The following is a 13,289-nucleotide window of genomic DNA, read 5'->3' as shown; positions in this document are numbered from 1 at the left end:
TATGCAGTTTACTTGCATTGATTTGGAATTTGTTTTCATGGCATTTCTGATTATTTAAACACTGGTGAAGAAGACTATCCTCAAAGCAGAGAAAGTCCAGGGAACTGCAACTGTATGCCATTCTTGGTTCGCAAGCCATTCTGACAACTGTATGATATTTTTGCTTTGTGCTTAATTGATGCATTCCTTGAAGGTGGCTGATAGTATTCAGACCCTCTGTGTAATAAAGCCTAAGAATGAGAATTTGAACATATCTGAATTGTCTTCTCCTTTTGGCACGCGTATCTCAGTGTGGCCTGGGCAGACAAGGCGGGAGCCTAGGTCTGTTTTACCTGAAAAGCCTTCCTCTTTCCTGGGGAAGCCGCGCCGACAGGTCAGGATTCAGCACAGCTAAACCCGCCTGCCAGCCAGAGCAGGGGATAGTTGTGTGACAACATACATAATAAGGCCACTGAGCGGACTGCATTGTTACCAGCAAAGGGGGGTGCTTCAATATTGTGTTTTAAATTTCTAGGGACATGCATGTTCTTGGAGTCCTGCAGAGCTCGTCTATTCCTTGCTACTGTAAATGAGAGAGTGAAACAACTCCCCCCCCTTCACACACACACACACACATATTCACACGGCCAGGACTGTTGGTGGAGGACTCCCAATCAGCTTGGAAAGAAAAAGCAAATAAAGCATACCTTCCCAAACTTTTCATGCTGCACGGAGGGATACACATCGGCAGGTGCAACTGAGTCACACATTTTAAACATAGGATGGTGTGACGATCACGGAAAAAAATATTTTGGTGTCCTGCCTTAAAAAATTCCATTGCTTCAGCCTTGAACCCAACTATTTATGTATTTATTGCTCACAACCTGTTCTTACAGACATTTTAGAAAACAATTGAAGACATATCTTTTTTCTAAATATTTGACTGACTAACTAACCATCTTATTTTATGTAATATACTTACTTTTATAATCTTTTGTAAACTGCATTGAACTTCTGGTTATGCGGTTAATAAGCACAATATTATGTTATGTTATGTATATTTTCCACCTATAACCTAGGCGGATTACAATAAAACAAACACAGAATATTTCACATAATCAATCGGCCCAACTGGTAAAATTGCTCACCAGCACTCCTTCTTCTGTTTAGAAGGTTCTAGGCTTCACTGGGCTTCACTGCTAGAGTTAGGCTAAAGCCTGTCCAGAAAAAGAGGATTCCACTGCTGCAATAACTGAATAAGGTCTATTAACCACTCTTAAACAATATGCTTTGGTTGCAGTCATTCATCCTGGAAAGTAGTGCACCTCTGGAAGGTCTGACACAAGTTTTGCTAGTCTGAACCTTGATTTAACTGATTTTCTTCCATATCTGTCAAGTGAGTTAAGTGTTGATCCTGGAGAATACAAAGGAACATTAGAATTGTACAATAGAAGCATCCATCAGTGAGTCAATTGCGAGTGTTGGCTGTCATCTACCTCCTATCAAAGTACAATAAAATAGGAATGATCCTTGGTGGATACTTGAGCAACATAATTGCATTGATTTTGCGTATATGTGAATATAAGAGCGTATGGTCTTAGAATTAGAAGCACTGTCCATAATTAGTCCACTGAATAATAAACAAAATAGAACTCTAGTCCTATTCAGTAAGGGAAGCTAAGATTGAGAAAATAAAAACCAATAAAATCTGCTAGAATCTTCCTGAAGATAGTGAGCTATTTGAGATAGTTATGGATATGCCCTGTGCTAGCTGAGAAGACAGACACAAATATACTCTGAATAACAAGTAAAGTCTCAAAGAGAGAGAGATAGAGAGCACATATTACGGTTTACAGATACTAGAATGTTATATCATGCCTTTCTTTTAGAAAAAAAACCCCAAGGTAATTTACAATCAAATTAAACACAAACTCATTCAAAATTGAAAAGAATGCCAAAGTTGATAGGACAGAGGATAAAGTCAAATCACAAAGATGTTTAGAGACAAAGATTGATGAGTGCTGGCGGTCAGTCTCAAACTCAGCCTCCATATGCCAAAGTCAAAAAATGCATCTTCAGAGCAGACTTAAAAACAGGGTAGAATTGTTCAGGTTATAAGGAGGGAGATAGTGAGTTCCATAGAAGTAGTCCTAAAAGAAAAAGCATAGTTTAGTAGACTCCAGATCTGTAGATGAAATTAAGGTAGAATAAGTCAATGGCTGTTAGATGAATGAAGCTAAAAAACAGAATGGTAAAAGTAGAGAATGGCACTGGGAAAAAATCTGTCCCCGTCACTGTACCGTCCCTTGCCCACCATCCCTTTCACTGCCCCTTCACCGCCATTCCCTTCACCACCCCATCACCGTCACCGCCATCCCATTCCCCGTCCCGTCACTGTCCCTGCCATCCCATTCACTGTCCCGTCACCGTCCCCGCAACATCTATACAAGCCTCAGTACTGCAATATTTAGCTTATTCCTTCCTTATAAATCAACGTTCTGGCTGCTGAACTGGAGAAAGAGATGTTCAGCTGGCAGGACTTTGTTTACAAATTTTTATCAACACAACTAATATACTACTTTATCCTGAAGAAGAAAAAAAAGAAATAGAAATTTTTTTTTTACCTTTGTTGACTGGTTTCTGCTTTCCTCATCTTCTCATTCAATTCCTGCTATCCACTGTCTGTCTTCTCTCTGCGTCTTCCATTTGCTCTGTTACTGTGCCTCTCCCTTTCTCCCCCTCCCCCTTCCAAATTGGTCTGGCACCCATCTTCTTCCCTCTGCTCTCTCCATAGTCTGGCATCTCTGTCTTCTTCCCTGCCAGCATCTTCTCCCCACTCTCTGTTCCCCATTTTCCTTCAGCGTCTCTCCCACTCTGTCTTCCCCATGTCCTTTCAGTGTCCTCTCCCCTCTGTCTTCCTCATGTCCTTTCAGCGTCCTTCTCCCCACTCTGTCTTCCCCATGTCCTTTCAGCGTCCTTCTCCCCACTCTGTCTTCCCCATGTGCTTTCAGCATCCTTCTCCCCCCTGTCTTCCCCATGTGCTTTCAGCATCCTTTTTCCCCCTCTGTCTTCCCCATGTGCTTTCAGCGTCCTTCTCCCACTCTGTTTTACCCATTTTCCTTCAGGGTCTTTTCCTCTCCACCCCACATTTCCTCCTCCCTGCCCCTTACCTTCGTGGTGCATTCACCCCCCCCCCCCTCGGACAACAGGCCTGGTCTGACAAACCTCCCTTCCCTTTACCTGTGGCCAGCGATGTCTAAACTGCCTTCTTACAGCAGCAGGAGCGTTGTAGTTGCATATGGCTGCCGTAAAGGTCGTCTCTGCATCAGAGATGACCTTTATGGCAGCCACACGCAGCTTCAATGCTCCAGCTGCTGTAAGAAGGCAATTTAGACTTGCAGCCACGAAGGTAAGGGGCAGGGAGGGAGAAATGGAGCTGTTTCAACTCAGTGGCGGCTGTAGGGAGGGAGCACGATAGGTGACTGCACGCGTTCCCTCCCTTAACTGCGGGGACAAGGCCATTCACCGCTCCACGGGGCGGTGAACGGCCTTGTCTCCGTAGCCATGGTGAACACAGGTTTTTCCTCACCGTTTTGGCGGCCACAGGTAACAGCCACCATGTCATTCTCTAGGTAAAAGAAAATAGAAAAGTAAATAAGTAAGGGGAAATTTCAATAGAGGGCTTTGTGAACTTTAAACTGAATATGAAGCTATCAGGGCTATTAGGCCCGGCACTGCTCCTGGCCCCGATGGTTTTTCAGGCAAATTCTATCGAATCTTAGAGACATCGTTTTGTGGCCCTCTATTGTCTTATTTCAATGAGGTTATACGAAGTGGTGCATTTCCCAGATTTGCCAACGAGGCATCTATAGTTCTATTACTTAAACCTGATAAAGCTGCAGATCTTCCAGGTTCATATCGACCTATTTCTCTACTTAATGTGGATCTCAAGCTCTTTTCTCGTATTTTAGCAAACAGATTGCTTCCCTACATTTCTCTATTAATCCATAAAGACCAAGCTGGCTTTGTCCCAGGAAGGCAATCAGTGTTAAATATACGTAAGATTTTACTTGCTTTGGCCCACGCTCAACAAAAGTCGCTTCCAACTTTATTTGTGAGCCTGGATGCGGCCAAAGCATTTGACAATGTCTCCTGGACTTTTATGTATCAAACGTTGGATTACATTGGAATTTCAGGATTTTATCGTCAAGCCCTATCCTCTTTGTATAACAATCCTATGGCTTCTTTGCTGATTAATGGAACTTCTTCTGATAAATTCTCTATTTGTCGAGGAACCCGTCAGGGTTGTCCTTTATCTCCACTACTTTTTATTCTTACATTAGAACCACTTTTATGTACTCTTTGTAATTTTACAGAGGAACAAGGACTTGAGATAGCAGATCAAAATCTTAAAATATTGGCATTTGCAGATGATTTACTGCTTATATTAACAAATCCAACATATTCTCTCCCAGGGGCTTTGGATCTAATAGCGGAATATGGGTTCTATTCAGGTCTGGTTATTAATCTTGACAAATCAGTGGCTATGCCTTCTCATGCCTTCTTACGTCATCAATGGAAGGGTGTTTTTCCAGTGCAATGGGCTGACACTCATATTAAATATTTAGGAGTTTTGATCCCAATAGATCTTTCTACTTTATATGCCATTAATATAGAACCCTTGTTCCGCTCTTTGTCAGCAAAGTTAAGAATGTGGCATAATTTTCCTCTCTCGATTATGGGTAGAATCGCATTACTTAAAATGATTGTGATTCCCTCCTGGATATATATATTCCAAACCCTACCTTTATATCTTTTGACTCGAGATGAGACCAAGTATACCCGCTCTCTTCAATATTTCCTATGGAGGGGCCGCCGGGCACGATTATCTTACCAACAGATAGCACGACCACTTCCCAAAGGGGGCCTTGGATTACTTAACCTTCGTTATTTAACTATTAGTTGTGGTATGCGTCACATAAATGATTATTTTAGGGGAACATCCACTTTTTCTAATACTACCATAGAACTTACCTGTTTTTCGGGAGACCATTTCAGTGCATATCTACACTCCATTCCTTCATCTCTCCCCTCTCACCTTGGACTAAAGTTATTTGGCACACCTTTGAGACGGGTTTGGATATGGATATGCAGATTTCATGGAATAAGTCATCGTGAATCCCCCTTTCTGCCTATTTGTTCGAATAGTCATTTCCCGCCTGGAATGGGGATCTCACGATTCACTTATTGGGAAGCCAAGGGACTGGTATATTTGTTTCATTTAGTCCACCGAGATGGCACCATTAAAACTTTTGCTCAGTTATGTAGAGACTATGATCTGACTGATAGGGATTGGTTTGCATATTTGCAGATTCATCATTATTTGAATTCCCTTAACCGATCTAATTTGGATACTACTAAACGCGAATTATTGTCTACGGTATACACGTTAGACTCTCAAATGGTGGTGCCTTTAAAATTTCATCATCGTTATCTGAAAGATGAGACCCCACTCTCTGACTATGCAAAATACCAGATCGCTTGGGCTCATGATCTCAATATTATATTGCCTGATGATATTATTCTTACCGCTGTAACCAGATTACCTTCTTTAAGAAAATATATATACTTTTTTGAAATGCAATATAAATTGTTATTTCGATTATTTGTTTCACCCAAGTGGGCGTATCGAGCCAAATTACGCCCTTCTCCAAGCTGTATGACATGCGGATTCCAGGAAGCCACTCTTGGCCATATGTTTTGGTCATGCCCGGATGTTCAATCCTTTTGGACCAGTTTATTTGTCTTCATTGAACATATTTGGAAAATGAAAATACGTCTCACACCAGAACTACTTTTTGGGGTTTTACCTTCTTATCACCATATACTACCTGGAGCTAGGACCTTTTTGCGATGGTCAATTCTGTCTGCCTTAAAATGTATTTTGCAGCTGTGGTTAGAACCAACCGTTCCAACGCTTTCCTTGTGGAGGTCTCAGATGATTATTCTGCTAGCCTGGGAACGTCGTAGTGTTCCTGACCTCTCCTAAACAGGAGGCCTTCACTTTATGGCTATATGGGAACCATTTTGGAATACTATGACATCTGTGTCTAGAAGTCGTATTTTGAAATATTGATATATGTCTAATTAGTTGATTGTATGTTTGAGTTAGTTTCTTTGGGACTCCGGACAGGGGGGGTGGGGGGGAGTTAGGGTGGGAGGGGATAATATAAAAATGTATGATTGAGCGTTGTTTATCGTAAGAAATACTGGATCAAATAGTTTTCTGCTCAATAAAAAATTATTTAGCAATAAACTGAATATGAGGCAAATTATTGAGCCAGTAGCAGTGTATGAACACGGAGGTCATGTAGTCAAACTTACTAGCAGAAGATAAATTGTGCATGCCGTGTTTCAGACTGTCTGAAGACATTTGAGAAGATAGGATGGAAGACCAGCATAGATCACATGTATATAGTTTAAATGAGAGTGAATAGTTGCATAGATGAAATTCATTTGAGCTGGAGGGTCCAAAAGATTGTGTATGAAACAAAATTGGTTTATAGCTTAAAAGCAGCATTGCACAAAAGATTAACAGAGCAACAAGACGAGAGACAGACAATAACTGGGACATCTTCCTGATTATGGAAACTCGGTTTAAAGACAACAATGGAGCTGCCCTAGCTTTGCTTTGCCCCCCTGGCTATCATGTCCTAGCATGCTCACACACTGACACCAGAAGTAGAGGTGTAGCTTCCATCATCAAATCCAACCTCAACCCAAGATTAATAAATGCTATCACACTAAACACACTTGAATGCCTCATCTTTTCAGTAGGACACAACAGAGATCTTACAATAGACTTGATATACAGAGATCCCCATTCACCAATGACTGACCTAGATGACCTTCTAGCCATCCTTGACAAGGTGACAATCTCTTACAACTGGATCGCCATCCTAGGAGTCTTTAACTTCACAAACTACCCAAATGAGACCGGATCCTCAGTGGATTTACTTCTATCGCTATCCGACCTGAGCTTCCACCAAATAGTCTTCTCACCAACCCACTCAGTGGGTCATGTCCTAGACCTAATCTTCATTCAAAATGACTAATCTACCAACACAACCACCAAGTGCTCCATTGAAGCAGTACCCTAGTCTGACCACCACATTATCACATTCAACTACTCATACATGACAAAACAATTGCCACCTAAGAAACAATCCCAGCAGAAGAAAATCTATAACAACGAATCTAATTGACCTAAAGAATCTTTCCTCAGGCCTTTCTAGCCTAGCAAGATCACTGAACTCAAATCACAAATCCGTCGATGAAGCAGCCACAATCTGGCACACCCAAGTAAAAAACCTCTATGAGGGCCTTGCCTCAATCAAATAAATTAAATGCTAGCCCTGCAATCTCTCCTCCCCTTGGTTCACTGATAACCTAAGAACCAAGACAAGAGAACTAAGGAAAGCAGAGTGGGAATGGTACAAATCCAGTCTGAATGGTGATAAATCCAACTAAAGAAAACTGCATGAAGAATACAAATTAGCTATACTCGATGCAAAAAAGGCCTACTATTCCCAACAACTACTAAGAATCCCCAACTGAACAAAAAAACCTCTTCACATTATCCAAAAAGTTATTCTCAGCACCACAAGGAGACAATCAATACCTGAACACCAGCCTCAACATTGAATCACTCTCAGACTACTTCACTGAAAAGACAGACAATATACTTTCCCACTTGGACACTGTCAAACAACTGACTCCGGTACCCTTCTGCCCAAATGGAATCCCCAAACCCACAAATGAAAAACTAACCCACTTCAACAATGTCTCACTTGATGACCTTACTGAGATTATTGATTTCCTTCAGTCATCCATCTCTATCCTAGATCCCTGCCCATCACGCCTCCTAGTTGAGATGAAAGAGGCTTTTGCATGCTCACTCTTATCAATGCATCACTATACTCGGGCTCTGTACCTACAAGCTGGAAATCGGCAATCATTAGACCGCTTTTGAAGAAGTCCACACTTGACCTGGACACACCCAGCAACTTTAGGCCTGTCTCCAACCTACCTTTCGTTTCAAAGATCTTAGAAAAAAAAGTACTAAACCAACTACGCTCCTTTACTAACAACAAAAAAGCCCTATCCGCTTTCCAATCAGATTTCTGGAAATTTCATAGCACTGAAACTCATAGATAAAGGAAACAATGTCCTTCTGGTGCTACTAGACCTTAGTGCAGCATTCAACACCATTGACCATGACATCCTGCTCACCCAACTCGCTGAGCTATGAAGCTACTCTGGTTCGCATCTTTCCTAAGCAACAGATCCCAATGTGTACTACTTGATACTACCCTATCAAAGCCAAAGCCGATCAAGTAGAGGGGACCACAAGGAGTGCTACTATTTCCTCTGCTGTTTAATCTCTATATTACGCCTATCCTGGATATAGCCTACAAACACAAAGTCAAGATTCACTCCTTTGCCGATGACATCCAATTGTACCTACCGCTAGGAGACAACCACAATTCCCAGATTACAAAACAACAAAATTTCCATCAGAAATCAAAATCTGGATGTCCGCAAACAAGCTCTCATTAAACGCCACAAAAACTGAACTCCTTTGGATCCTTAAAGAACATTGCGCCTATAACCTCCCCTCTCTCCTCTGGGAATCATCTACCATAACCGCCAAAGACCAAGTCCGCAGCCTAGGGGTACTTCTCAACTCTAACCTATCACTTACCAACCATATCTTGCAAGCGGTCTCGTCTTCATTCTACTATCTATGACAACAATAGAAAATAAGAAACTATTTCTCTGAACCAGACTTCCCAATTCTTTATGCCTTCATCTTCTCCCGCATGGACTACTGCAACACATTATTCAACAGACTGACGGCAAAAAATATTAAGCATCTACAATGTGTACAAAACGCAGCAATCAGACTACTGAAGAACCTTCACTTCTGCGATTCAGTATCCCAAGCTCTAGCATTGGCCTACTGGCTACCCGTAGCCAAACGTTGCATCTTCAAAGGCTTAGTACCTGCGTTCAAGTCCTTACATGACATGGCGCCTGGCTACATATCAGCCAAACTGCTGCCTTATGTCCCAAACAGAACCCTCTGCTCCCAGGAAGAAATGCATCTTCAAATACCCCCTGGTTGAAGCCTCAAACTAGAAAGTGCCAGACAAAGGTCATACTCTCACTTCGTACTGGAATCAGCTACCTCCTAATATCAAATCTCTTAATAGACTTTTGAGATTTAGGAAAGTAATAAAAACCTACCTCTTCACCTGACCACTCAGGACAAGCTAGCATTCAGACGGTTACTCCCAAACCACAGTATTCTTAATTGATATTCAACTGAATCTCTCCCTTTGCACACACTGATTCTCTTCCTGTGCATGCTTCAGGCTCCAAGTGTCTTCAAATCCAGAATAACTGAACTAAACTCATCTCACTGTACCATATCACCTTAGTCTTCTGTTCCTTGTTGTTAACTATTATGTGTCTTGTTTGCTGATATGTATGTTACCATGTAACCCGTTCTGGGCTCCTCAGAGAGGACAGGATATAAATCAAAATAAATAAATAATGCCATGAAACATAAACTGTTGCTGAACAACACAGGAAGGACCAAGCCATTAGCCTAGGACACAGGTGTCAAAGTCGGTCCTCGAGGGCCAGAATCCAGTCGGGTTTTCAGGATTTCCCCAATGAATCTGCATGAGATCTATGTGCATGCACTGCTTTCAATGCATATTCATTGGGGAAATCCAGAAAACCCGACTGGATTCCGGCCCTCGAGGAGGGACTTTGACACCCCTGGCCTAGGACATGAGGAAACGTCTTTAGTCTGCAGAACCAGTGCACTGATCTGAATCACAGTTTTCATGAAATACAAGTCTGAGAAAAGCCAAGTGATCCAGCAGGTTGGAAGAAATCTGAAGGCACCTTTCTGCAGGCAGACTCTCCTCTTCCCTCCCTATCTCTCCCTATCTCCCTTCCTCTCCCTATCTCTTTTTCATGTGCCCACAAGTACCCATTTTAATTCACAACTCTCTGATCCCTCTATTTTAATATAATTGTTGTTAACCACCTGGATGCTCCACAGTAGGCGGTATATCAAGCAAGAAACAAACTGTAGGCACTCTGAGATCTATTTGCATATTTTTTGCCAGAGTGAAGAACAGTTTTTCATAGACCAGAAATTTTACCCATATTGCCTATCTGTATCCTTTCAGAGGCTTAAAATAAAAATAAATATTTTATGCTGGTTTTTTTTCTTCTGCAAAACAATTACTACATTTAAATCTTTATAGATTTATCACCTGGACACATCGTCTCAAAACTATTTGCAATGGTAAATCTCACTCTTTGGGAAGTTTCACTCTTGGCATCTTTGCAGACAAGTCTCGTAAATCACTGTATGATATATTGTAACTTCACTGAAAAACAAAGGCATGTTTAAGAGGAAACTTCTGTTAGACAAAACAGAAAAAAAGGAAACCTTATCCTGGACATTACAGCTAAAATGAAGCCTGAAAATCCCATACTTTATTCCTAGTTTGCATAAATGTTAAAAAACAGCGGCCACTTATCTTTGCCGCTAGACCACAGCAGCTGATCGTGACAGGGGAATTCCCCCCTCACCCATCATCTGAGCAGAAGGGACTCCCCAAAGCTGCAAGTCCGGCATCCAAGTCTGTCCATCATTCTAGGGTGCTAGTTGCAGAATCACAGCTTTGGAGAGTGCCTGCTGCTCAGCTGATGGGAGAAAGTTGCAAGTTGACCAGCAGGAGGGATGCCTATTCCCTCCTACCATCACCTCCCCCCCTCCCCCAACATCCCCGACAGGAAGGATACCCAATCCCTCCTGCCGGCATTACCCCTAACATTCCCTAACATTATGCAGGCTGCTGTTGTATACTATGTTCTGATGTGGTGAAGAATGCATTTGTTATTCACATTTAGAAAACTACCATATCATTCATTATGTTACGGTCACATTTTGAATTGAATGTAGAAATCACAATTTAAATTGTGTTTTTGTTGTTTTTTTAAAATTCTAGATGGCCTAAAACTCTGGCTGGGATTACTGCTTACCATACCTGTACACAGTATAGGTTTAGCTCAGTTTCTTTCCAAAGAGAACATGAAGAGCAAAGAGCTTGGCGTAAATGCAACCGCACTGGACAATGGACTGAAGAAGACTATTCTGAGTGCCCTTTCTCACATGAATTAACTCTCATCCTTCATGCCTATAGTCTGGTAAATTTACATACTGTCTAGAAGAGACTGTAACTCTTGCTACATTTTAAATCCTTAAGTATTGTTTGTATGTTCACATGGAGGCTAAGGGGCCTGTTTACTGAAGTGTACTAATCATATGGGGGCAATTCTATAATGGGGTACTTACATATATATGTGTGTTTTGTGTGTAAATGAATAGAATACTGACATTGGTACACTCATGCATATGTCAGTATTCTCAAACAGGTGAATCTTGGAAAGGTACACTTTGTAGAGACGAGGGCAGCTTCATTTTTAACTGAGGGACCACAGTTGTGGAACATTCTACCGGTGTATTTATGATTTGCTGCTATTATGACCCAACTTAAGAGGCTGTTGAAACCCATTTGTTCTTATTGGTGTATCCTTTGTCATAATGGGAGAGATGTGAGATGGGGCGGCCCTTCCGTTCATTTTGACTCTATTTCACCCTGTTATAAGATCTTACACTGACTGCCTGTCAAAACTCGCATCACCTTCAAACTATCATGCATAATGTTTCAGATCTTGTATGCAAAAACTGCTGAATCGATCAGACTTATATGTCAACTCCTGGTCTACACCAGGCAAAAACTGAAATCGCTTCAACTGCTACTCCCGTCTCCCAAAGGGGTTGAATACAAATGTGTATTTAACTCGCTCTTCACATATCTTGGCACCAAGACCTGGAACAACCTCCCAACTGACATCAGGATGGAAACATTCTACAACAGATTCTGAAAAAAAGTTAAGCTCTCTTCTTTGAAAGCGTACACACTCTAAGCAACTAACTCAGAATATCTAATATCACTAAATCCCACCCTCTACACGTGCTATACCAGTACAGTCAAAGAACCTCCATTCTCTCTTCTCTATTACCCTATTCATATTTCTGTCCTCAAAACCATAGGCAGCCCCATAATAGTACTACTATAATAGTAATACAATTTTTCCATTCATTTTTTATATATACACACAATATAATCTTATTAACAATTCATAATGGTTAACCACAAAATTAAACTATACAGCACACATTGAATGCTTCTCAATATTCATCCCTACCTGAACACCTGGCCATGGTCACATGCAGAACATGGAGAACCCCTTTGCAAATACAGGACCACAAACTAAAAGTACTAATATATACAAACAAAACCCTAAGATGTAAAATAGAGAATGACACGGTGGCGGTTTACCCGCGGCCACCGCATTTTAGCCGCGGGTCACCCGCCGAAAACGGGGAAGAAAACTAGCAGTCGCTGCGGCGACGGGGACAAGGCCATTCACCGCCCGCGGGGCGGTGAATGGTCTTGTCTCCGCAGTGAGGTATCAAGGATCGCGCGGTCCCCGCAGCCACCGCCCACCCACCCGTAGCATTTAGCCAGCTCCCTCCCTCCACCTCACCTTAAATTTCGAGTTTTCCGGCTTCCTTTTTTCCGAGCCGCACGTGTTCAAAAATCCGTGCACGCGCGGCTGCGCGAGTCAATCAATCTTCTCCTCTGACGCAACCGGAAACAGGAAGTTGCAGGAGAGGAGAAGTTTGATTGACTCGCGCAGCCGCGCGTGCACGGATTTTTGAACACGTGCGGCTCGGAAAAAAGGAAGCCGGAAAACTCAAAATTTAAGGTGAGGTGGAGGGAGGGAGCTGGCTAAATGCACGGCTTTTTGAACGCGTGCGGCTAGGGAAAAAGGAAGCCGGCAAACTCGGAACGAATATAAGGTGAGGTGGAGGGAGGGTGGGGGCTGCTGGACCATTCTTCATTACTTTGCCATACTAATTCCATTCTATGTTAGGTGCCACGGACTCAGATTCGAGTCCTAGCGATGATGAGTTAAAGATCCCAAAAGAAGCCAACTTCTAAATCCAGTGGTTAGAGCTACACTACACTCCTTGTGACCCTGGGCAAGTCACTTAATCCCTATTGCTTCTGACACAATGGGCAGTTCCAAAGACCAAGACTGGCCAGTGTCAAAGACAGGATGCTGAGCTTGATAGACCCTTAGTCTCCACT

At 42.2% G+C, this 13,289-nt stretch overlaps 1 protein-coding gene across 8 annotated transcripts in view; it reads left to right on the top strand.

Annotated features, from left to right (window-relative positions):
• ADGRA1 (adhesion G protein-coupled receptor A1) overlaps positions 1-13,289 on the top strand; it is an 873,110-nt gene that overhangs the window by 473,100 nt on the left and 386,721 nt on the right. For all 8 annotated transcript variants that reach the window (XM_033941640.1, XM_033941643.1, XM_033941641.1 and 5 more), the window contains one exon: positions 11,076-11,274. In XM_033941640.1, coding sequence (XP_033797531.1) covers positions 11,076-11,274 — 199 coding nt within the window. The remainder of the gene's footprint in view (positions 1-11,075; positions 11,275-13,289) is intronic.

The sequence above is a fragment of the Geotrypetes seraphini genome, chromosome 4 (genome assembly GCF_902459505.1).
Source record: "Geotrypetes seraphini chromosome 4, aGeoSer1.1, whole genome shotgun sequence".
Classification (NCBI taxonomy): domain Eukaryota; kingdom Metazoa; phylum Chordata; class Amphibia; order Gymnophiona; family Dermophiidae; genus Geotrypetes; species Geotrypetes seraphini.
This window is presented reverse-complemented; position numbering and strand designations above follow the sequence as displayed.